The sequence below is a fragment of the Athene noctua genome, chromosome 26 (assembly GCF_965140245.1).
Source record: "Athene noctua chromosome 26, bAthNoc1.hap1.1, whole genome shotgun sequence".
In the NCBI taxonomy this organism is placed as follows: domain Eukaryota; kingdom Metazoa; phylum Chordata; class Aves; order Strigiformes; family Strigidae; genus Athene; species Athene noctua.
In genome coordinates, this window is record NC_134062.1 from 6,230,778 (window position 1) to 6,256,459 (window position 25,682).

General features: G+C 55.3%; 1 protein-coding gene across 2 annotated transcripts; it reads right to left on the reverse strand.

Annotated features, from left to right (window-relative positions):
* Positions 1–336: 336 nt before the first annotated feature.
* ST14 (ST14 transmembrane serine protease matriptase) lies at positions 337–23,720 on the reverse strand. 2 transcript variants are annotated; one of them, XM_074927370.1, is made up of 19 exons: positions 23,264–23,720; positions 12,648–12,807; positions 12,299–12,426; positions 11,628–11,698; positions 11,064–11,224; positions 10,648–10,683; positions 9,954–10,191; positions 9,653–9,792; positions 9,148–9,245; positions 8,525–8,634; positions 7,553–7,683; positions 7,156–7,260; positions 5,837–5,944; positions 4,542–4,649; positions 4,292–4,420; positions 3,751–3,937; positions 2,771–3,045; positions 2,361–2,497; positions 337–1,689 (listed from the first exon to the last, which is right to left on the reverse strand). In XM_074927370.1, the coding sequence occupies exons 2-19, from the start codon at positions 12,802–12,804 to the stop codon at positions 1,528–1,530; spliced, it is 2,481 nt and encodes an 826-aa protein (XP_074783471.1). In that variant the 5' UTR covers positions 12,805–12,807; positions 23,264–23,720; the 3' UTR covers positions 337–1,527. The 2 variants fall into 2 exon arrangements, with proteins under 2 accessions (XP_074783471.1, XP_074783470.1); XM_074927369.1 differs by lacking the exon at positions 23,264–23,720 and adding an exon at positions 20,855–20,950.
* Positions 23,721–25,682: the final 1,962 nt, after the last annotated feature.

Genomic DNA, 25,682 nt, shown 5'->3' on the forward strand with positions numbered 1-25,682 from the left:
GCGCAGGGAAAGCGAAACAAGCTCCTGCCCCTCTGATGCCAAGGTGGGGGATGAGTTTTCTGGGCTTGGGATGGCTCCTCTGGGCTTCCAGCTGGGGAAGAACTGCTGCGTGTGATGCTCTGCTTCAGTCCTACGTCTCCCCAGACTCTGAAAACGCTGGAGCTTGGCGCTTTTCTTAAGGCTGCCCGGAAGATCACAGTGGAGCTGCTGTGCACAGGATTTAAGTGTTTTACTTTGGGGAGCTCAGCTGCCCCCTTAGCCCTGGGGATCTGTGCTGCAGGTTTCCCAGGTAGGGAACATGTGTGTGGAAGCTCGTGAAGAACCACTCAGGCAGAGTATTAGAAAATATCCCAGTTTATTAGAGCGTCTCCACTTCATATAGTTTTACAAAAGGATGTATTTACAGGCAAGGAGGGGGCTAACTAACCTCAACTGGAGTGTGCTCTTCTAGGGTAAAGAACAGGCTACACAGGAAAAAAGAAATCAAATCGGCACATTCACAAGTCACATTGTTGCATTTTTTTTTTCTTTACAAAAGTAAGAAGGGTTTAAGACTGGTGTCTGGCACAGCAAAGCTGTGGTGTCACTGGCAGGGGACAAACCCCAGGCCCACATTCAGCACAGCCCTCCTGCTCCTCGCAGCCAGGACGGGGAAGTCACCGGGTGCAGCTCCTGCCAGCGTCGGCTAAACCCCAGCCCAGCGTTAAGGCACGCTGTGGTAACGTTTCAGCCAGGATTCTCTCCTCCAGCCCCACCGCCCTGGACTCACGGGACAGAGGATGGAAGGAGGAGACCGTGGTGCAGGATCACACACAGGGAGGGAGCCTGAAGGGGATCCCCTCAAATCAGGGTAAGAACTTCTTTCCTCCCTGCCCCACCACACTGAAGACCAGAGCTAGGGCTGCAGACAGCAGTCTGAAAACAAATGGGAGACAGAAAATACATTCTGGAAGCTTGGTTTTGAACCTGTCCCCATCACGTTTGTGGGTTTTAGAGGCAAAGTGTTTTGTCTTTTTTCTTTAATTTTTTTTAAGTTGATTTTTATATATGTCTTGAGTGACTGGTCCTTCAAGTTGTCTACGGGAGTGTGAAAACAAATTTGAAAACAAATGGAGATAGAAAATACATTGTGAAAGCTTGAGTTTGAATCCGTCCCCATAAAGTTTGTGGGTTTTAGAGGCAAAGTGTTTGTCTTCTTTCTTTCAGTTTGATTTTTAAGTTGATTTTTATAGATGTCCTGAATGACTGGTCCTTCAAGCTGTTTATGGGAGCTGCACTCACTCACTCACTAAAGGGAAATTTCTTACACTCCAAACATTGATTTTTAAGTTGAGAGGTGGGAACACAAAGGGCTAAACCACCAGCTCTGGCTGTTCAGTACGCACGGGGCGTCCCAGCGCGAGGTAGAGGGAGGGCTGAAGTTCACAGTAGCGGCTGCGTGCTGCCGGTGGGGGGGAGAAATGCCAGTGCCCAGAGCCCCCCCCGGCTCCGTGAGCTGTCCGTGTCCCCGTGGGGACGAGCGCGGCCCTAGAGCCCCGTCTGCTCTTTGATCCAGTGTCGCAGGCTGGTGAGGCGGCTGTACACTCCAGGCTTGTTCCTCTGGGCGCAGCCGTCGCCCCAGCTCACCACGCCGGCCAGGAACATCCGACTGCTGGGCTCCACGCTGACCAGGGGGCCCCCGGAGTCTCCCTGCCCACAAACACACACTAGCATTAGGACATCGCCCTAACGCAAAGTGATAAACAGAGCAAATCACAAACATTAATTACTAACTCCACTGAACTGGGCTGGAGACTAGGTCAGCTGTCAGTACAAGCCCCTGAATCAAGAAAAAGTGGAAAGAAATATTTAAGCATGGCCATAAGAGTGAAAGCCCCAGAATAAGGAGCTAAACAAGTGGCCTGGAGTGCGGTTGCACTGTTCTCCGACCTCGTGAGATACTTTTGTTACTAAAAAGTCAGACATTACCACAATTTGATGCTCATGCCCATTCCAGTTTGTCCAGACTCTGAAAACACTGGAGCTTGGCGCTTTTCTTTAGGCTGCCCAAAAGAGCACGGTGGAGCTGCTGTGCACGGGATGAAAGGGTTTTACTTTGGGGAGCTCAGCTTCCCCCTTAGACCTGGGGATCTGTGCTGCAGGTTTCCCAGGTCAGGAACATGTGCGGAAGCTCGTGAAGAACCACCCAGGCAGAGTATTAGAAAATATCCCAGTTTATTAGAGCATCTCCACTTCCTATTTGCAGTATATTCACTCATGGAAAGGCGAGTGGAAGTGCCAGAATAAAAAGGGCTGAGCAAAGGGCCTGTCTTCCTACCTAAGGCTCCTCCTCCCAGCACTAAACCCGAGCACTGGCCTACCTGGCAGGCGTCCACGCCGCCCGTCAGGATCCCCACACACATCATGCGTGGCGTGAGCTGGTCCGTCAGCAGCTCGTTGCAGATGCTCTGGTTGATGAGCCGGATTTCTGCCTTCTGCAAGATGGAGGCACCGCTGCCTGCGAGGAGGGAGGGAGGGAGGGGGGGGCAGCTTTTTTGAGCAGCATTGCGCTTCACTCGGGCTCCGAACAACCCACTAGTACATAAATCCATGTCGCTTTTTCCTAATGTTTTCCAGCAGGACTAAGGCACCAACTTTGTTCGTTCCCAAAGAAATCTCACTTGATTCCAGTCTCGAGGCAAGCCTGTACATTAAAATTGTGTCCAGAAAGCCTCTGTTTTCCCTAAAGCCACACACAGCCCCAAATTCACAAGGCAATGGCAGTGCTCACCTCCTTCTGCAGTCGCTCCCCACCCCGTCACCCACAGGTCCTTGCCCACAGGGAAGTTATGGGTGGCGTCGGGCAGGCAGATGGGCTGGACGACAGAGGAGAAGGTGACCGGGCTCTGCAGCTCCATCACGGCGATGTCGTAGTCGTAGGTGTAGTCGTTGAAGTAGGGGTGGGAGATGATGCGCTTGACTTTCCGGGACTGCACGTTGTCGCCGTTGCGGTTGCCCTGGTTGGTCAGGCCCAGGTAGGCTGTCCAGAGGCTGGGGTCTGAGTACCTGCACAGGGCACAAAACACAGGGCAGGGTGAGCCCACGTCCCACAGACTAGGTACCTCACGATCTTAAACAGTTCCCTTGAGAAATGACTGAAAAAATTGGGGGGTTCCTATTCAAATGCTGGAAAATTTAGGCTGCACATCAGTGACTGGGTTCAGTTTTGGGCCCCTCACCCCAAAAAGGCCATTGAATGACTCGAGCGTGTCCAGAGAAGGGCAACGGAGCTGGGGCAGGGTCTGGAGCACAGGTCTGCTGGGGAGCGGCTGGGGGAACTGGGGGGGTTCAGTCTGGAGAAGAGGAGGCTGAGGGGAGACCTCCTGGCCCTCTGCAACTCCCTGCCAGGAGGGGGCAGAGAGGGGGGATGAGTCTCTGGAGCCAAGGCCCCAGCGCCAGGCCCCGAGGGAATGGCCTCAAGCTGCCCAGGGCAGGGTCAGGCTGGCTCTGAGGAAGGATTTCTGTGCAGAAGGGGCTGTTGGGCGTTGGAATGGGCTGCCCAGGGCAGGGGGGAGTCCCCGGGATCCCTGGGGGGGTTGAAGAGTCGGGCTGAGCCAGCGCTGAGGGATCTGGGGGAGTTGGGAATGGTCAGGGTGAGGGTCATGGTTGGACTGGAGGAGCTGCAAGGGCTTTTCCAATCCGGATGATTCTGGGATTCTGTGACAACAGAAGCACCACCATGGGGCTGTCCCTGAGGCAGCTCCCACCCACCTGATGCCCTGCAGCTGCAGGAAGCAGTGCGCCGCTGACACCAGCCAGCTGCTTGAGATCAGCGAGGCCCCGCAGATGTGGCCCTGGCCCTTGACGTGGAGGCTGACCTGCCACGGCCACTCTCCCACGTCCGAGTCCTGCCCGCCAACGATCCGCGACTTCCTCGTGTAGGAGCGGATCCCGCAGTCTGGGGGGGAAGGGGAAGGGGCACTTGATTACTCCCGGTCCCGCTCACCACCTCCCTTGTGTTCCTCTGGGATGTCTCCTACAGCACAAGCGCCCCATTACCCATGTCAGGGATAGCAAAAATGTGAAATATGCTAAAATATTTACCAGCCCAGTCCATAAAGATGCAGACAAAGCCCTGTATTCTCTGTGTGAGCCCTCTTGAGCAACACAGATGTGCTGCAAACTGCTGAAGAACACACCTTGGCTATTTTCAGATCAAGCTATGGCGCAGAAAAACCCTCCACCACACTCAGGTGTTTCTCTCCGAGGCCCATCCGGGAAACCCGCGTCCCTCCTTCCCCAGGGTACTCACTGCAGTTCTCCTCATCTGAATTGTCCTCACAGTCCTGCTCCCCGTCGCACTCCGGGTTCTGTTTGCTGACGCAGTGCCCGCTGCGGCACTTGTACGTGTACTCCTTGCAGGGGACGGTTGTGCGGGTTGCTGCGGGCAGAAAGGAGACGGGGGTCAGCCCCATTTCGGGGGAGATCGCGCCCTTCCCCTCTTCTACCCCTCCCCAGGAGATTCCCCAAGAGGGAGGAGCCCCCCTGCAGCCCGTCCTCACCGCAGCCGCCCTCGTCGCTGCCGTCGCCGCAGTCGTCCTTCCCGTCACACTTGTGCGCGTTGGGGACACACTTCCCGCTGTCACACTTGAAGCTGTCGGCTGCGCAGCCTGGGGAAGGGAGCAGCTCCTGAGCCGTCCCCCGACACACGGCTCCGACCCCCTCCCTTCCCCCCGAGACAAAGCTACAACACACCAACACCCATTTCTGCATCCCCGCTCTTCTCCAACCTGCCCACCACCACGGATTGATGCCGCCCTTTCACAGAGTCACTCAGGTTGGAAAAGCCCCTCGGGATCATCGAGTCCAACCCTCAGCCCCACTCTACAAAGTTCTCCCCTACCCCACATCCCCCCACAGCTCATCCCAACGGCCCTTAAACACCCCCAGGGATGGGGACTCCCCCCTCCCTGGGCAGCCTGTTCCACTCTCTGACCACTCTGTCTGGGAAACATTTTCTCCTCCCGCCCAGCCTGACCCTCCCCTGTGGCAGTTTCCAGCCGTTCCCTCTTGTCCTGTCCCTGATCCCCTGGGAGCAGAGCCCAGCCCCAGCCTCTCTGCAATGTCCTGTCAGGAGCTGCAGAGAGGGATGAGGGCTCCCCTCAGCCTCCTCCTCCTCACACTGAACACTCCCAGCTCCTTCCCTGGCTCCTCACAGCATTGATTCTCCAGCCCTTCCCCAGCCTCGTTGCCCTCCTCTGCCCTCGCTCCAGCCCCTCCAGATCTCTCTCGGATTGAGGTGCCCAAACCTGGACACAACCTCCAGGTGTGGCCTCACCAGTGCAGAGCACAGGGGGACTGTCACCTCCCTGCTCCTGCTGGCCACACTAGTGCTGACCCAAGCCAGGATGCCGTTGGCTTTCTTGGCCACCCGGGCACACTGCTGGCTCCCGTTCAGCTGCTTGTCAATGAGAACCCCCAGATCCTTCTCTCCCAGACAGCTCCAGCCACACTCCCCGAGCCTGTAGCCATGCAGGGGGTGGTTGTGGCCCAAGGGCAGGACCTGACACTTGCCCTTGTTGAAGCTCATCCCGTTAACGTTGGCCACTGATCCAATCGATCCAGGTCTCTCTGCAGAGACTCCCTACCTTCCCTATCTTTCTCTCCCCCAACCCCACATTTCCTGCACCTCTGCTCACCCTCGTTCCTCTCCTCCCAGCTCCCATGTGGACTCAAGGAAGCTGCACCAGGCGAGGCCTTTTGGGGTCCTTGCCCCCGTGTTTCCAGCCTGGCACTCGCCTCCCTCCGCGCCTCAGTTGCCCCCTTTGCCCCCTTCACCTCGGAGCCAGTGACTTACTGCACTGCAGCTCGTCGCTGTTGTCACCACAGTCGTTGACATTGTCGCAGACCCAGAACTTGGGCTTGCACCAGCCGTTCTGGCACCTGAACTGCTGGTCCGTACAGGCTGAAAAGAGAGCGCCACAAATCAGGGTCCAAAGGCACTGGTGGAGTCACCAGCGACCCGTCCGCCGCTGGGCAGCTCTCCCGGCGGGCGTGCAAGGGCACCAGGAAACACCACAACAGCCTGGGGCCACGTACACAAATACCTAACGCACTCAGGCTATAGAACAGTATTTCCACTGTTCTGGAGAAAAACCAACTATCTGGAGTGCTGTAATCTCCGAGGGCGTTAAGGCTGAGGCTGATATTACAGCCAGGGGCAACCACCCGAGGAAAATTGCTACAGCCTGTGGGAAAGCACCTGAGATACCCCGATCACGGCGCTGGCAGCCAGGCCAGCAGCACACGAATCCTCAGAAAGCAGCCCCTTATCTGCAAATGAGATCCCAAACCAGGGGATCCCATCCTCTCTAATTAATTTCAGATGCTGAACAATGATGTTATCGATGAGAGCGCTCTGCTAATCCAAGAAGGAAACCTGTTGTACAAAGAAGCAACTCCTGTGTATCTCTCTGGGCCTCCTCTGCAATGCCTGCCCAGTTTGGTAGCAAAACACATCTCTTTCACAGAATCCCAGACTCATCTCAGTTGGAAAGCCCTTGAAGCTCCTCCAGTCCAACCGTGAACCTCCCCCTGACCGTTCCCAACTCCACCAGATCCCTCAGCGCTGGCTCAGCCCGACTCTTCAACCCCTCCAGGGATCCCGGGGACTCCCCCCCTGCCCTGGGCAGCCCATTCCAACGCCCAACAGCCCCTTCTGCACAGAAATCCTTCCTCAGAGCCAGCCTGACCCTGCCCTGGGCAGCTTGAGGCCATTCCCTCGGGGCCTGGCGCTGGGGCCTTGGCTCCAGAGACTCATCCCCCCTCTCTGCCCCCTCCTGGCAGGGAGTTGCAGAGGGCCAGGAGGTCTCCCCTCAGCCTCCTCTTCTCCAGACTGAACCCCCCCAGTTCCCCCAGCCGCTCCCCAGCAGACCTGTGCTCCAGACTCTATACACCACCCAGCTCAGTCCGATCAGGAGGATTAAACGAAAAAACACATTCCCAGCTGGGAGAGACTGGAAAAGGAGGGAGATCCCACTGGGAGAGAGCTGGATTAGCAGGAACTCCTGGCTCCTACGCTGGGAAAGGATCCCAAACCGATGCCCACCCCGAGCACCTCTCACTGCAGCCCGGAGGAGCGAGGCAGACTGGGGTGAGCGGGAGGACAAGACTCACTGCAGGATCTCTCGTCGCTGCCATCTACGCAGTCCAGCCACCCGTCGCAGCGCATGCTTCTGTCGATGCAGCGGCCCGTGTTGCAGGTAAATTTGCCAGGGCAGGCTGAGAGGGGAGAAAGGGGATCAAACGACGTTGTCAGCCTGCCTGCTGTCCCCTCTATGTCTCTTCTTCCCCAAAGCATTCAATGTCCCCTGGGCCTGTCCAGCACTAGAAACACCCTCTTCCTCAGAACAGAGCAGGAATACAAGGAGGTTTGCAGGAAAATAAAAAGACACACTCCTGTCCCCCAGAAACACAGCTTCCCAATTTACAGGGCAGCGTAAGCGCAGAGGAGGGACAGCCTCCAGCCCTCGGGCAGATCAATTCCCCCCACAGCTTCAGGGTTTCAACTCACGATCGCTGGAGTCATAGGACAGGTACTCAGCCAAGAAGCCAGTGTCTGTGTAGGACTGGTCTGAGTGGAACCGGACCTCTATTTTGTTGGTAGTGCTGGCCACCACAAACTGGGGACGCTCCCCGCAGTACCTGCAGGGAGAGAGAGCAAAGATGAAGGGAGAGCAGCACTGAGCAGACCTTCCTCCATCCCTGAGCTCCCCATCACGGTCCCTTCACACCCCCGGAGAGCTCAGGGTGCAGGAGAACAGAGAGAGGCCACAAACTGATGGACCTCAAGGACTGCACACGGAAGATGAATTTTGCTGCTGTTGGCAGAAGGTTTGGGCCAGCTGCACACACCCAAGTTGTGACCCTGGAAACAACTGGGAGTGAGTTTGTCAGATCCCTGCCCGACACAGTGCCACCTGATCTCAGATCCACCGTGTCTCTGGATCTGTGGAGCCTCTAAAGCCGCAGGATCCTGTCCCACCCTGGGCTGGAAGGAAGTTTCCTTCCAGAAGGGGCTGTTGGGCGTTGGAATGGGCTGCCCAGGGCAGGGGGGGAGTTCCCGGGATCCCTGGAGGGGTTGAAGAGTCGGGCTGAGCCAGCGCTGAGGGATCTGGGGGAGTTGGGAACGGTCAGGGGGAGGGTCATGTTTGGAGCTTCAAGGGCTTCTCCAACCTGGATGATTCTGTGAATCACTTGCCCAAGGACCACTGCGGGAACTAGCCAGGGCCAGAGATGTGACTGTGCTGACTTTGAAACCCTCTCTCTTTGAGGAAGAGTCAGCTCCTTGCCCAAAACATTGTGAAACAACACTACCCACTTCCCCTGCGCAGCACCAAGTTGTCTTTTTGGCTCAGCTGCCATTACGTTGTGTAATAGCAAATGGTGAATGTAACTTAAAACACATCACAGGACGCCACACAATTCCCCTGACCGTGGCCTCTGCAGGGCTGAAGCCGTGGGTCAGACAGCGCCCGACACCCACCTCGTGCTGTTGATCTCCACGTAGTCCTTGGTGCAGGAGCTCACCGGGATCCCCGGCTCCAGCACAAAGAACATGTTGAAACGCACCTTCACGTTCTTCTTCGAGGGGACCTGCAAAAGGAAGCGGAGTCAGTGGCATGTTGTTTACTGGAGCACAGAAAATGGGAAGAAGTTTTGTGGGAAAAGGGGTTGGGAGGAGGATAGAAGGTAACTGAAGAAGGAAATCCAGTGGAAAAAGAAACACCCTCCTGGAAAGCCGTCGTGCTTCACGCCGTCATTTAGAGTCGCATGGCTTGCTGAGCCCAGAGTCCCAGCCCAAACGAGCACACGGAGCACAGCCTGAAGCCAGACACATCAGCTGTGCCTGTTCTCCCAGCGCAGACTCTTTCCCCTGCCACCAGTTTTGCCAGTAAGTGACTGGCCTGTCCCAAAGCCCACTTGCTTTTTGTGTAAAGCTACAGATAACGGGGGCTACGATAAATGTCACGTGGGGTTCAGGCCTCTCGCAGCCTCTTCTGCCTCTGGCACCAGCTCCTAAAGCCTCCCTCCAGCCACGTCAGACTGTCCCACATAACGAAGTGCATTTGAGGGATTAATTAAGGCAAAGAGAGGTCCCCGTCTCACCTCTATGTTCCAGACACAGTCCGTGGCTGGGGGGTAGTGTGCTGGGTAATAGGGAGTCGTGAAGGTGCCACTCTCTGCTTTCAGAGTCCCACCGCAGACTAGAAGATAAGCAGGAAGACGAAAACTGGTTAGAGATCCAAAGAGACGTGGTTTGCCCAAGCCTCAGCTGGCTACCACCCGAGGCAGGAAGGGAGGCAGATGAAACCATCTCTAACAAAGCTAAGTTGATCTCTGGAGAGAGCAGCTCTGCTCCAAGGCTTGGAGAGAACCCAGGAGATCAATTAGGTGCTTCCCGCATACATCAATCTGCATGTTTAATCCACCATCATTCTTTCTTTGCCCTCCTCAGGGGACATCATTACAGCAGCCAAGAGCACCGTGGGCAAGGCAAGCTCCAAGAGCCGTGATGGGACCTGCTTCCACATCTCCCGGCCCTGGAAACAGCCCTGGCAAACTGCCCGTGGCAGGAAGAGGTGGGGGGAAGCGGGACAAGGCCTCAGCTCACCTTTCATCTTGGGGAGCTGGAAGAACTCAGCCTTAAAGCCGGGGAATCTCCCCTCCTTGTTGGTAACCAGCGTGACGAGCATGACGTTCTGGGAGGACAGGAAGGTCAGGTTGTAGGAAGGGGCGTAATTCCCACAGAGCCTAGGAAGTAAAGGACAAAATCCGTTAGCCACAGAGAGCCTCCAGCAGCACAGATCACCTCTGAGCAGGGACAGCAGCTCAGTTACCTTCAGGACTTCTTAGTGTCACCCTGCCACCTCAAGCCAGGACTCGGTGTCCAGGAACCTAACGGGGACACTCACCTGACCAAAGCGTGGGGCTCCACAGGGCTCAGGGAGTTGTACACCTTAATGTAGTCGCTGTCGTCTGTGCACTGCTCCAGCTCCAGGGTCTTGAAGGTCAGGCTGATGATGGAGTTGGCGTCTGCCCTCAGCGTCCAGTAGCAGAGCGCGTTGTTGGGGTACGGGCTGTTGGGGAAGCCCGGCGTGGTGAAACTGGTGATCTCCCCTTCCTTGGCGTGGAGGGCAAACACACAGCTATCTGCCCAGGAGAGCAGGGAAGAGTTAACAAGGCAAACGAGGAGGTTCTGCCCTGCCTTTCCCTGGGATGGGGAGTTCACACCCCTCGAGGGAGCATCCTTGCTTATCTCCCCCTGCCTCCAAGGCGGGGAAGCCAAGGCCACCCACCACTGCTAGGTCAGTGCCAGTCTGGCCAACCCCAAACCAGCTCAACAGCACATGGAGGTGCACACACAGCACCTCTACTCATCCCTGGAGGGGTTGAAGAGTCAGGCTAACCCAGAACTGAGGGGTCTGGTGGAGCTGGGAACGGTCAGGGGGAGGTTCATGGTTGGACTGGAGGAGCTTCGAGGGCTTTTCCAACCTTGAAGGTTCTGAGATTCTGTGACACTTGGGCTCTTCCTCAACCCGCAAAGGAAACTGCCACCCCAAAGAGGTCTGAAGAAGAGCACAGAGGCTGAAGAACAACTGTACTTACTGTCCCGAGCGGAGTAAGCTATGCTGGGGTCAGCAGCTGCAGGAAAAAAAACAGAGGAGGTGTCATCTTTGGGCTGCAGAAAGTCCCTGGGCACAAAGCTGAGGGAGTCCCTGGGATTTGGCTGTGCTGGTGGGGTTTCTCCCCACCAAAAGCTGTCCAGGGGGAGGCTCCCCAGAGCCAGGAGATCGAGCTTTTCCTCTGCAGGAGGGAGGATTCATCCCTGTCCCTCCCCAGATGGGCTCAGGGGAGAACACAGAGTGGGCCCAACACAGCCTCCCCGCTCAAGGCAGCTCTGGGAAAGCCAGGTCCTTCTGCTTGCCCTTAAAGCCATCCCCGCTGCCAAAGGCACCCAAGGGAGGGCTGTGTCCCACCCAGCCCCACCGCAGAGGCCCAGGGACGGCAGAGCCAGCACTCACGGAAAGCGATGACCGACTCCACCTTCAGCATGGGGTTTCGCAGGCGGGGGTTCCACCTCTGGACCAGGCTCTGCTTGTCTGCCATCGCCCTGTCCAGACTCTCCTCCCGGTACTTGGGGACGAGGAACTCTGACAAGTAGTAGGCAATGACACTGCCCTCGCTGCAGGGGAGGGCAAGGTTATGGGGTTAGGACGAGGACAGGCATGGGAGGGCTCGAGTATCAGTGGAAGAAGGGGCCAGGCTACTTGATGAGCCATTTTTGGAGGGTGACCGTGGGGAAGGGAGAGTCTCAGGGATAAATTAAGCAAACTGTGCCCAGCAAAAGCCCCCTTCAGCCCTTCTGAAGCTGCCAGGCACCACCTGCTGCGGTTCATAGGGCTCTACTGCACCATATCTTGATTTTTCCAAGACATCTCTCTCAGTGATGAAGACTGACAGAAAACACTACACATTTTCAGGTCACTTGTCACTGCCCACCCTTTCCTGTGTCACTCAGAGTGACTACCGAGGTGCCCCCATACCCAGCAGCCCGGGAATGGGGCTATACAGCACCTAACACTCACCTGAAGGCAGTTATCACTGTCTCTTTGTGGTAAGGGCCAATATCTGCGTGATTCCTGTAGATCTCCCCCACCTGAAAGGTTTGAGGAAGATGTTCAGCACCTCTGGAAGTGAGGAGCAGGGAAAGGCTAAACACAGACAGAGCTTCAAGCCTGCTAAGGAAAATCAGGGCACATACCCGGCATCCCTGGCTGCAGGAGTCTACAGGGCCCAAAGAGAGGAAGAGGGAGAGCTGAGAGTCCCAGAAGTGCCCAGACCTGCACACCACAGCCTGCTCTGACTCAGCTCGCCCCGCTCTTCCCCGGGGGAAGCACAACGAATACCTGAGTCTGAGAGGAAAGGCAAGACCAGCCGCGGCTTCGGCACAGAGGGCAGACACCCTCCTGCCTCAGCTCCTGGCCCCGACTCAGCCACCGACCCTGGAGTTTGCGCCGGTGGCCTCCTGCAGCACATGCTGGCTTGCAGAGGCAGAGAGACGCCGTGGCACTAGGCTGGAGCCATGACGCCAAGACCCAGCTTAAAGGCAGGCTCCTTGTGCCCAGCCCAGGGTGTCACGGCAAGCGGGGAGAGCTGAGAGGAGCAAGAAAGCTCCAAGCAGCCTTACATGCAAGATCCCTGTGGCAAGAGGAAAAACGTCCTGCTTGCAGGAGGAGGGATGCAAGAAGCGTCTTACCGTGCTCTTCACCTTCTTGGCCAGCATGATGAACTCGGGCGAGCTGGAGTTCTCGTAGGCGTCAAGGAAGTCCCAGTTCAGGACCCGCAAGTGGCCATTGAAAAACTTCTGGACAGCCACGTTCCTGTCTGGAAGGCAACAGGTCAGAGTTAGGAAGGTCAGGCAGGGCTGGGATGGTGGCACAGCAGGTCCCAGACACAGCAGGGGGGTGGAAATGGTGTCCCCCCACTTCCTGGAGCCTCCCCCGAGCTAGAGAGGGCACATGTGAGCAAGACGGGATGACGAAGCTTCTCCCTGTGGATGTGCTCCCCGGGTATCACCCTACGAGCCCACCAGCCCTCATACTCACATCTGAAGTGCCAAACCAGGAGGCCGGTGACGAGGGAGATGAGGAAGAAAACAACGATCATGACGGTGACGACCACCTGCCGCTTCGGGCCACGCTTCTCCATCTTTTTGGAGTTCATGGCAGGGAGGAACTCCACCCCTTCCTCCAGGTTGTTCATCTCCTAGGAGGGGGAGAGAAGGCAGGATGGTGGAAAGGCCATTCCCAAAGCCTGGTTTGGAAAGGTCCAACCACAAAAAAAGTCTAGAGCAGAGCTCCCTGTCCACGGCAGCTCCCCAAAACCGAGAGCACATGGCATGCCTCGACAGCTCTGCAGCCACCCCACGGCCAGACAAACCCTGACAGCTTTTGCTTTGCTTTTCTGCACACACCTAATTCCTTTTTAGACCTAATATAAGGTCATCAGCTCAAGCAAACACAGGGGCGAGTCCACACACCCCCCCGTGACCACGGCAGGTCACAAGCCCACAACCTCCAAAATCTCTGCCTGCCGGCAGATGAAGCTGCAGACAAAAATCCGCCCCTACAAAGCGCCCGCCGTGTGGCAGGTGTGTCACCCGCAGCTGGCGGGGCACAGCACGCTATGAACAGTATTCCTGTAAAAGGAAAAACCAAGCTACTTCCCCCCTTTGTATCTGTGTGTCTCTCTGTACATCTCCTGGGCCAACACAGTGTTCCTGCTGGCATTTCCCATTCAGCGCAAATACCGATTAAAAGAAACTAAAAAAAAATCAAGACGAACACACAAGACACCCCCCACAGCCCACGAACAGCCAGACTCTCAGGACAAGGCGAAGGAAGAGCAGGAAGGAGGATCGATACCCGTAGTGCCATCACCTCCCCGCACCGGGCTGGGTGATGAAGAGGAAGGTCTCTGTCGCAGAGCAGAGCCCTGCAGCAGCTGCAGAACCCTTGGTGCCCCGGGGTTTCGCTTTCTCACGCCTCCGGCCTACCTGCCCGCCGTCCTTGCCCTGCTCACGGCCCTGCACCTCCACCCTGGGGGGAAATGGCTGCAGCCCCAGATGTTTTCAGAGGCTGCCACGCAGCCCAGAGCATCCTCGGTCCAGGCGGACATTGGGGGGGACCCGGATCTGCACCCACTACCCCGGCAGTTCCTCTCCTCCCCAGAGCAGACCGCACCGCTTTCTCCCTGTGCCCCCCTACGTAGGGAGGGCTCCCTGTCTGCTGCAAACTGCCCAAACCGTAAGGATGCCTCGACCTTCCCCGCTCACCGTCTGCCCGTTTTCCCTTCTCCCGAGCATCTGGCAGCTTCCCGGGCAGCAGCACGGGGCTCTGGATGCCAGCAAGGCCACCACAACGCAAAGTGCCGACGAGCACAAATTCGCTGCGTTCAACCCCTGCGCTCCGCATACGGGAACCTCGTCCCCACAAACACGACGCCGGGTCAGATGCTGCCTGTCCTCTCTCAGCCCAGGGCTGACACAAACAGACCCTATAACTGGCTCGGCTTCATTTGATGAGAATGTCACAAGCCCCCAAAAGCCAGGAAAGACATCCAGCGAAGGGGATCCTGTCGACAGGGGGCCCTTGGAGCCCCCTGCGCTCTCAACAGACCCAGGCAAAGAAGCCCAGCTCCCACTTGCATCATTCCTCTGCTCCTTTTGCCCTTTTCTTCACTCGGTCCCTCCTCTCCTCCCACCCTCCACTCCTCACCCAAGCCTCTCCTCCCTGTGGTATTTGCCTGAGGCCCTTTACAAAAGAAAGGGACACGGCAGGCACCTTACCCTACATTTTTGTAAAGGACTAAATTTAATCCTCTGCAAACACTTACTAAAAGGCCACCGTGACCAGAGCACCTACCAGCTTTTGCACCATCTTCTCTCAGAATAATCCGAGTTTATCATTTGGCAGCATTCCACTACAGCACGGGGAGGAAAGTTTTCACCCACTTGTGAGATTTACAGCCTAAGGGCCAGCAGAAAGAAACCAACTCTGAGGTGCCAGGCTGTTTCTGCCACCAACACCCAGCCCCCCCTAGAAGAAATAAAAGGCCAAGCAGAGCCACAGAGGACAATCCCATGGGGGAACGCTCTGATTCCCCTTCAAGCTTCTACGATCAGGCAGGAACAACTTGAAAACATAACCCCAAGGAAACTTCAAAGCAGAAGCACACAAAATAAAGCTTAAATACATACAAACATCCTAAATCAATCCAAGTCATGATTGCCTGGAGTTTGACGCACCGTCTTTGAAACAGCCATTGGTTTCCAAATCATGCAAGAAATACCCCCAAACCAGGTAAAGAGAAGAAATCAGCTTCAAATCTCACAAGCATCTCCCTTCTCCCACCATGGGGCTGCTTGCAGTGCCAAGTCCTCCCAGGACCTCCAATACGTTGCTGCTGTTAGCAGAAAGAAAGTATTTAATTCTCTTCTAACATCTGCAGGAGCCTGTGGCAAGAAAACACCTCCGGGGCTTAAATGATGAATCTGTTCCCACAGCAGCAGCTTTCCCAGACTGCTCGGGGTCAGGGAGCTCGCAGGGGGATGACGGTGCCTCTGTATGCTCCGAGTAACAATTTTTGGGGACAAGCTGTTGAATCTTGGCCTTCATAACTCCCCTGGCAGGCTGAATTCATCCAGATGACATTTTTTTCCCTGAAAGAGGGATCACACCGTAACGTTACAGGGTGGTAGCAGCAGCAAAACAGCACAATGAAATCAGGGCTCCTCTGGCTAGAGCAAAGAAAACCCTGTTTTCAAACAGTGCACCCTCCGGCTGCGGGTACCTTCAGCCCTCTGCAAAACTCCCCAAAATTCGGTTTCATCAAACTGCCAGAAAAAAAACATGAGGCTCAGCCGCAAGCAGGAGATACTGCTGCTGTACAAGGCCATCCTGCACAAGACCGTGGCTGACACATTTTAACATCCTCCTCGAGCTAAAGATGGTGTCTTTGCAGAGAGAAAGCTCTTAGAGGGGAACAACTAATCGGTGTGATTAAATCAGAAGGAAAACACAGCTCCCCTCCACCTCCAACACATGCAAACACATTTCCTGTGGCTGCAGCGTGACCAGAGAAGTTAGGCAGGAAAACTCACCATCTGATCTTTCTTTGGACAATTTCTCTGCTCTCCTTGGAAAAAAGGATGAAAGATCTTAAACCTGAGAGAGCTTACAGCACGCCTTTGTCAGTCTGTTCTTTCTCCAAAGCGGAGATGGCTGTGACCCCCCACAGCACTGAAATTCAAGGAGCGTGGGGACTCCGAGGAAGGGTATTTTTGTTACTACTCCTGTACAAGCTGCGTAAGCAGCCGCTGACACTGCTACTCGCCGGAAGTTACCCAGTGATTAGAGGCAGATACAAGACTGGATCCAAAGAGGTTCCCGTCCCTGCCCTCTGCTTTATATTCCAGATCTCACCCCCTCCACCCTCACGCCTTACACGCACCGTTACGTTCCCCAGCCAGCCCCAACGCTGGCGTGAAGCTGCTCTGCAGAGCTGCCGCGTGTCGCAGCCTGGGTCAGCCACAGCAATCCCTGCCAACTCTCTTCTCGAGAAAAGGCGAAGGATCTGAAGCATCCCCCAAGCACTACAGGAATGCTGAATCAGGCCGTGCCAGGAAGATTTCAGATGGGGCCCCATGTCCTGACCTCTGAGTAAGAGGCTGAATCTTCCCGGCCCACAGTCAGCACGGAAAGCACCCGTTTGACCTTAAGACCAGAGTCGTCTGCACCCAAAGAATGTGGCTCAGCCTCCACTCTGCTGCACATCCCGCTCATGCCCATTGGGGAAAAATACCTCCTCTGGGTGCTGGTCACCAACCTCTAAGCTGGGCAGAAACCAGGCGGCATCAAAAGCAAGACAGGCTCAAAAGATCATAGTTAAATCAAGCAAAAGACGACTGTGATTTTAATCTCCTTTAGCTAACGGTTCTGCATGTCCCCCTCGCAGGTACTGCACAGCCCATTGCACCAGCAGATGGGAACCAGAGAGGATCTGAACACACGTCCTGCTCTCACCTTGTCCGTGATTTCCCCGAGAAACTGTCTCTAGCCCGAAGTGACTCAAGGTCTGACTCTCTCACCCTTCTCGAGGAAACTACTCCAATAAACATCATTAACAGAAAACCTTCCTTGATATTCTCTCCGCCTTAGTCACAGGTTCAGGTACTTCCTCTTGCTCCTCCTCGCCGTCACCGAGGCAGCGTCACGGAGGCTCCTGGTCGCAGCGTCAGCAGGGAAGCCGCACGCCAGTCAAGTGAAAGGGCCAGACAGACGATGCCCCATTTCTTCCACACCTCAGAGTACCATCTCCACGAGGAAATTTGGAAAAGGAGTGCAGCACAGACATATTTATAAAGCACTTGGAGGTCTCCTACACACAACTCCTCCGTGCAGAGAGGTCGGAGTCCTGAGCGTACGCAAACCTCTCTGCTCCTCCTCCGTAAGCCAGCCACACGGTGTATTTTTAGACAGCCAACCCTACTCTGCCAGACTGGACAAACCAGATGCAGAAGTGACTAAGTCTGTCAGCAGGAAATTCAGCAGGTGCCCGGGGATGGTGGGACCTGTCACAGTCAACTCTGAACTGGGGGTGCCAACCCAAAAGTGGAGATATCCTCCCGCAACAGGGGGTGGCAGAAAGGCTGGGACGTGCCACAGATGTGTACAAAGAGGGTCTGTCTGGGGTCAGCATCTCCCAATGAGAGACAGCATGACATGTTCCGGGCAGCAGAAGCCCTCACTGCTCCCTCTCTGCCCAGATAAACGCTCCATCTCCCACTCGGCTGGGGCTGGTTCACTGGACCCTGACCCATGCGGAGTGGGGGCTTGGCCATTAGTTTCACCCACCCCTTACCACCGCTGGTTAATCTGCTCATCCAGCACAAGGCAGCCGGGAGACTGACCTGCTTCCCTCGGCCTTTCTCAACGCTCCAGACTCAGCTGCTCAAAGCAGAAATAAGAGCAGGTGTGTAACCAAGGCAGCCTCACCGCAAAAGACCCACAGTCTGGCGCGAATGTACAGAGCCAAGAAATGGAACCTGCAAAATGCCAAGTCGGAGGTGGCCTGGGGAGGTCTCAGGTGAAGCAGTCATCGGACTACACGGTTACAGTCTTGCTGGTTAATGACACCCTGCAGATCCCAGCCTGTGTATCCAAGAGGCAATTCCCACCTCCCCTTTTCCAGCCACACCTGCCTCAGGTGGCGTTCAACAAAAACTAAAACAAATATCCCAGGAGCAATGAGAGGAATGAAATCCATTGACTCATCAACCAGCTCAGGACACCGCCAGCAAGCCAGGCTCAGCTTGGGATGCCCCAGCCTTTGAGATCAACAGGGTGGGCTTGTGGAGCACAGAAAGAGTCAAGACAGTTCTGTTTTCAAAACCTGAGGCTTCCTAGATCATCCTGAAAGCCAATACCAGCTTTGTGGTGCTGGCACGAGGGGAAACATCCTCTTTTCCATAAGAAAAAGAAATTAAATCTAAAAGCTGCTGACACATGGCGTGCACAGCGTACAACTTGCTTCACCCAAGTAGCTCAAGTGCAGCTACATAACTCTTGAGACCAACTCTGCACTGACTCTTGCTACAAACCCCAACACTCCACCAGGAAGAGATCTGATAAGAATAATCTCAATTCTCTTCTTATTCTTGGTACGAAACACACGGAAACAGCACGCATCAGAGCTAAGTTCCCGTAAAGCATATTCATGCTGTGTTGCCTCAACACAGGCAGTAAAGGAGTGAAGAAACTGTCAGTGTGTTATTCTTCATCTTCAGTTCCTTATTAATGGCAATGACACTATAAAATGATGACATCAGAACCAACGAGGGAGTATGGAGCAGGAAATAAGGGCCACAGAGTCCTCCTGACTCTTTACCTTCCAGGCACAGAGGGCAAGTGCAATAGTGAAAGATACAAGTCACAAGTCACACACCTATTTCACACACCAATTCCAAGCTCAATCCTCTACAGTATTCAGTTGTCTTGTGACCATCCTGAGTCACACAAGAAACCAAATTCCTTTAGGTTTATTACAGAAGAAACTAAAGTTAATGTTTGCCCAGGACAGCATGGGCTGGGCTTGCTGCCCCACACCAGGCTTATCAGGGCAGTGTCATGGAACACAGCAGCTCAGAAAAAGCAACTACGCTTTTGACTGCGTTTGTAGTGGAGCAGAGACTTTTACATCTAAGTCTGAGCAATTCTGGGGGAGAAGTGGGAAATAAAGCTACCTTCCAGGCCTGATACATGTAGCCACGAGCCATGAAATTCCTCCCTACAACACAGTTATATCCCAAGAGCAGAAGAGAGACGCGCTGCAGATGCAAATTGCTTACTGAAAACACTCTTACATCTTTCCTGGTACAGACAGGACTGTCTGAGCAACAAAAACACCCTCCAGCAGCCTAACAAAACCAGCTGCGCTCCAGACCTCAGTGCAACACTCCACGCTCATCACGACATTTCACCCGCACTCTTCACTGATTCTTACGATTCTGAGGTGGATCTGGCCCACAACATTTGACGGTTTGGAGCCAAACACCAACATCTCCCACCAGGCAAAGCCTTTGTCTGCAAACAGCTGCTCCCTCCTTCTCCCCAGCCTATTGCCCGGGGGTCACAGTTATCTGCCAGGCTGGCCCCGGTGGCCTTTGCGTGGACACGGCATCGCTACTCCTGGCAAGGTGAGAACCTTTGCCCTGATCCCTTCCCCACAGCCAGGCCCTCAAAACCTCTCTCGCTGCTCCCTCAGTAGTTCTACAAAATGATCTTTTGTTTGCTGAGCAAAGGTCTGGCACACTCGATTGGCCTCAGCCTTTTTCTCATCGTGCCTTCCTTATCCCTGTTTGCCTCTGGCACCAACAGCAGCAGAACTGGCCCGAGCAGCAGCTCACCCACCAGCCACTACCCCAGAGAAAAGCGTTTCCGAGAAAAGAGGAACAGCCTCTCCTCATTGTGCACCCAAGAGCTGTCACGCTCTGCCCCAGGAGGAGATGCAGTCGCCACAAAACAACTCACATTTGCTCCTCTGTCATATTTACAGGGAGCCAAGTCCAATGACAGTGGGTCCGTGAGGGACAAATTCCTCAGGCTGTTAACTGCCAGGAGGGCAGGGACCACTTTCGAGGAAGTCCCCCCAAAGCAAATCAGCTCCTCCTGAACTGATGCAGGGGGAAAAGTGATGCAGAACCAGGGGAAAAACCCTGGCACACCGCTGCCCCAGTGTGAGGGGACTCGCTCGGGCGCTCAGCCCTGCTATAAAGATGCACCTCAAACCTACCTTTTTTTTCTTTTTTAATCCCAAGGGAAGATCACCCGCACACAGCGGTGTCACCCTGACCCGGCCAGGGAACAGGGAGCTCGAGCTGCGCAGTATCAGTGAGAGCATCTCCTTCCCACTCCCAGCAGTCACCGTGGCCCCGACACGCAGGACAGTGGGGCTGGAGGCAAGGAGAACTTTTCCTTGCTGTAGGCCAGCTTTCTGATGGACGCTGGAGCCCAGCTCCTTCGCCACCGCCCGATAACAACCGCTAAAGCCAGGCCTCAGAGCCCCACGCCAGACAGCCCGCGGGTCAGCTGGAAAGCACTGCTGCCCTGCTTTAACCTAAAAGCCCGGATTTGAAACAGCAATGTGGCACAGAACAGGCTCTGGAGGTGCGACCCACAAACACCAGTCCCTGCCCACCCCTCTGCCACGACGACCTACACAAAAAGCCAAGACCATGGCTTAAGCTCGCTCAAACTTTCCAAGCAGCCTGATAATGCATCAGCTAATTAACAAAGCCCCAAAGCCCTCGGTTAAAGTCAAGACCTCCTGAACAGGTTTAGTTAGATCTGTTGCTAAACAACCCAGACCCATGCGCTGCAAACAGTTCACCTCCACGTAGCTGATCTTTACTCGCATCCCCGTGCCTAGTTTAAGCCGAAATCCAAACGGTCAGAGCGATGCCGGGCGCTGACATCGAGGCAGTCCAACGCCGGCCCAGACTGCCGCCTGGCCACGGGCAGGGATTTCCACTTTCCCAAAGTTGGTTTTAATTTTCCTGCTCCGCTGGGCTCGGCGGCGGCGCCCAGATGGCGGAGGGGGGGGCAGGAATCTCCCCCACTTCCCGAGGGATCCGGAGCCACCGGCTGCTCCTGACCTCGCTGAGGAACCGGAGCGAGCGGAGGCAGCTCGGCCAAAGGCTGAAGGGTGCTGGCAGCGCCCCGCCGGCCCCCCGGCCCGGGGGGGCCGCTCTCACCTGCGGTTGGGCGCTGTACCTCATGCCCACCCCGGCGGCCGTGGGGCCCAGCTCCATGGCGAGGGCTCAGGCCGCCATGGCGCGGCTGCTCCTCGGCTCGGCGCGGCTCGGCGCGGTGCCCGGCCCCTCCTCTCCGCGCTCCCGGCAGGTGCGGGAACACGGAAACACCCCGCGGGTCCCCCGAGTCCGCCGGCCTCTCCCACCTCACAGCCGGCCGCGGGGAGGACGGGGAAACGTCACGGGCAGAACACCCCGCGTCATCCGCGGAGCCCCTTCTGCCACGTGCTTTGCTTCAGTAAACCAGAAAAATCTGTCTTTTGCCAACACCAGCCGCCCCACAGTCAGCAGGCAGGCTCGCTACACTCACCTACACTGCAGCTTCTAGGGTGAAGCTTTATGCACCCAAGGGCTTACCCCTTCTCGAGTGACCGCAGCTGTGAGACCCCCCCTGGCAAGAGGGCACCCAACAGCCAGCACCGGCACGGCAGCCCCAGGGACAAGCCCGCGGTTCCCACAAACACCTGGCAGGCTCAGGGGCTGCCAAAGGAAAATATTCCCCTTTATCCCAGCCTGGAACCTGCTCTCAGCTCGGCTACAGCCCTTCAGGAAGGAGCCACCTCTTAGCACACTGAGCAGCTGTGAAGTACAGCAAAAATCGCACTTGTATCCGGATCTGGCACTCGCCCATCAGCCCCAGCTCCCGGGGAATGCGTGGTCTGATACTGAACAATGCCCCCGGAAAAAAAAAAAAAAAAAAAAATAAAAATATGGGCCGGCGGCGAAGCCCTGGGTTTGGAGAACACTCTAAACCTGTTCAAGCCGTCAGGTCTGACTTTAACCGAGGGCTTTGTTCATTAACTGATGCGTTACCAGTCTGCTTTGAAACTTGAGCGAGCTTAAGCCGTGGTCTTGGCTTTTTGTCGTCCTGGCAGAGGGGTGGGCAGGGACTGGTGTTTGTGGGTCGCACCTCCAAAGCCTGTTCTGTGCCACATTTTAACGCCGAAATCTACATTCCCCACACAGTTTTAATCCATCATTTTTCCCTTCTCGTAGGATGATTCCCCCCCGCCTCCCTTCAATATTTAAAATTTCTCACATTCAATAGTAAGTCAGGATTAAAGACAGCTGAACCCCAGCATCTTTCTTGAAAGATTCTTCCCTTCTCCCTCTTACATGTGACAGTCTATACCAACACATACGCCGCTGACCTGCACACCCCTTTCCACCAACTGCATCCAGCCCTGAAAGTGATTTTATTTTGCCACATCTGAACATTAAAACTTCCCAGAAAGCTGGTTTTGGTGTAAGAGGAGCTGCCCACCGCTTCGCATGCCACAGGGAGATACTGGGTTACCTTTGTTTCCCCCCTTGCTTTAAAATGTCTCCTGCTGAGCGCAAGTTTTCCTCCCTTTTGCAGGTGTGTCTCTGGGGGGGGGGGAAATAAAAAAAGAGGTGGTGCCAGGCCTCAGATCTGTTTTCTTTAGGTGGAAAATGTAACAGAACTTGTGTTCTCTTACAGAAATATTACTGGAACTGCCTTCCCAGCTCCCTCGTCTGAATCCCAGCCGCTGGCTGGGCCCTGCGTGGCAGGCACTCTCTCTGGATTTAAGGCATTCCCCTGCCAGGCGTGGTTTTGTTAGTCCGCCTGCTCAACCTCCCCCCCTGGCTGATGGCAGGAGCTGCTCCCAGCTCTCCTGCCGATGCCCAGCCCAGAGCTCTGGTTTTACAGCCACTCCCCACCTGGCTGAGTGCTGGAGCTCCAGCCTGACTGCATACCCGCTGCAAACAGCCCGGTTTAGGTATAAAGCAGCTAGTCCGAGCTGAATCTTTGTTAGTGCAAATTTCTCCTCTTCAGCAGATCAACTACTCTCCTCCAGGCAAACACCCTGGGATGTGGCTAATGGGGGCAAGACACAGACTCACTCCTGGAGGCTCAGGTGCCTCTTGCAAAGATCTCTTGGTTTCACAGAGAGCTGCGAACGCCCCGTGTTTCCTGGTGTTCAAGCCACCGGTGTTTTACAGCCCAATTCATTAGCCCAAGTGGCCCTTTGAACAAGGGGATGTAATCACCGTGGGGGGAAAAAAGCAATGCACGTGCTAAATATAAAATACCGTATAGCTGGGAGGCAGCTGGCGTAGAGCCTGAAACGGCAGGTTCCCGTTTCTCTGGTGCCGAAGGAGAGTGATTTATTCTGCGGTTGTGCTGCAGCCGCCGGGATTGACAAGGGCCCGTCTCTGCCTGGGCGCTGTACGGTCCTGACACACCAAGCAGCAGTTCCCAGCAAGCAGCCGGCCACAGGTTTTTGTGGCAAAACATTTCCACGTGTGTCTCGAGTCTGATGGAAGGCTACTGAGCCCAGGCAAGCCACCACGACGGTGTAACTGAAGCAGAAAGAGCAAGCCACTTACCCACGTGCAGTCAGCAGCAAAGCCTCTGTTTCCTCCCGCTTCGATCAGTTCATTCAATAAAAGCTGTTACTCCTCCTCAGGTTGTCTCAGCGTGGCCACAACAGCATCGTGAGAGCAGCAAGTCGAGGTTTTAACACGCCTTTAGGAGGAAGGAGAGCACCCGGCTTTAGGAGAACCGAGCCCGTCTTTGTCAGCACTGCAGGCAAGTTGCAAGAGCTAAAACCGCCGTGAGCTCGGCCCCCGGGGGAGTCCCAGCTGAGCCGGGGATTCGCTGCTGGAGCAGCAAACCCTGGCTGAACAGGCAGGAGAGTTCAGCTCCCGGCCCTGGGAATGCCGTCCATGTGCAAGGAGGGACCACGCCGCTGCTTGCACCAGGGGACGAGTCTTCTGGGGGAGGCAGTTCCCAGGAAAACCAGCTCCCCTGAGGAGCACCCGCGAAAGGATTCAGAGGCGAAGGACTTCCTTCCCTGCAGTGTGGCCCACGGATTCTGTTCTCAGCGTGACTCCTAAATTCAAATTTCACCGACAGTGCCCTCCCACCCAGTTTCCTGCCAGACAACCCCGAAACCACCCCATCTCCGCAGCTAAAACGCTCAATCCGGTCCGACCACTTCGACAGCGATACAAAAGATACGGGGGAGAGATAAAACTCACAGGGTGTCCTGTTACTTTGCATTCCAATGGGTAAATAAAAGGGCTGATTCAGTGGGAGGAGAGGAGAACGTCATGCGGCAGCTCTGTGGTTTCCAGGCGAACCGGCTGGAGAGCAAAAGGTGGGCACTGGGTCCCGCTGGGCTCTGCACAGGGACAGCTCTTCCTGCTTTCAGGCCCGAGGCAAACTGGCTTGGTATGATTCAGCCTCTCCACCTGTAATGCAAGGAGGATAATTACTGACTTTGGAGAGTGGGACCTGTAGAAGTGCGGCGAGTTGCCCTCAGCTGGCCACATGCTGCTTTGAGGCAGAGCAGGGAGGTGGTGCTACTTTTCCCAAAGCTGTTCGAGGGTTAGTGTGTAATTTGGATGGGAACTTACCCTTTGATCTCACCTGCTCCTCTCAGGAGCTCTGGAGTGAGAGTCCTGCTCCCAAAACATGACTTTGGCAGGGATCACAAGCAGCTCTGCCCTCCTGAGATGATGAAAGCTGGCCAGAACAAAGGGCATTAGTGACCGGCTCCATCCCGTGGATGATACGGGTGTGGGAGCAAGCAAAGGATGTGAGAGTGTGCAACAAGCTTGAAACGAGAAAATGCACCCTCAGCCCTCCAACACGCCCCAGACAGCCCCAAGACCCGCTTTCTCAATTAAGGGGGATGGTCTCTCGTGCCTCTGTTGCTAAAGGTGCCAGCCCCTAACAGTCGTGGGACTCCAAAGGCATCCCAAAGCACTAGGAAACACCAGCACAGGCTGTAAGCTTGCTCCCGGGACTATACTGCTGGCTGGGGTTTTTTCTTGAACTCTTCTGCGGCTCGTGAAAGCAGAGAACCCCTTTTCGTGAGCTCTGAATCAGCAACAGCCCTGTTTGCCAGCCCAACTGTAAGCACAGAGTGGACAGGCTTGACGGCCTGGTTTCTGGCACTGGGTACTTTGAAACCTGGCTGCACACTGGGGCACGCCCAAGATTCAGTCAGTTAAGGTCCCGCCTGACTAACGAGCTGCAAATGTGTAAGCTGAGGCCCTGGCTCAGCTGGGGAGATGCAGACAATGCGCTGGAATTACCCATTTCTCTTCAGTTATTACAAACAAGTAGGGCTGGCCTTGCCACCTTCTTATCCACAGAAAACAGAAGTTCAGACTTTGTGTTGGTGTTACCTCAGCTGTTTACAAGCAGAACAACAAAAAAAGAGGCAGCTTTTAACTTTTCACTTATTCCCCTCATTTCCCTCATGTTGTCTGTGCAGAAGTCAAAGGGTTTTTTGCTGGTTTATGGTCAAACTCCTACTGTCTTTCCAACAACTAACTGCCTGATGTTATCTATCTGTCTGTTACCAGAGCTATCCCTCTGGTGGGGCGCACGATCTGTTAACGTGAAAAAAAAGGAGGAAAACTGGCTGCAAACTCCCCTGCAGAGTTCAGCCTGTCAAGAGATGAGAAGCGATACGTGCTCTCCTAGATGATGTTAATCCTCTCTGGGATGAGGTGGCAGAAGCTGAGTGAAGCATCAGGCTTGCAGACCTGCTCTAGTCCATCCTCCACCCCAAAAGCAGGATCGTTAATGTTTGGTAACTCACCTCCTCCCAGGACAATCTGTTTTAGCATTAAGGTGTCCTTACTTCCTGGGAGCTTTCATAACATCCAACCAGATCTCCCTCACTGCATTAAAAATTGGTTAAGCTCTGCCTTGCTTCCCCATGGCTCTTACAGCAATCCTCTGCAGCCCAGACGATTGTGGCTGGCTCACAAGTACTTGTGGAGTAAGGGT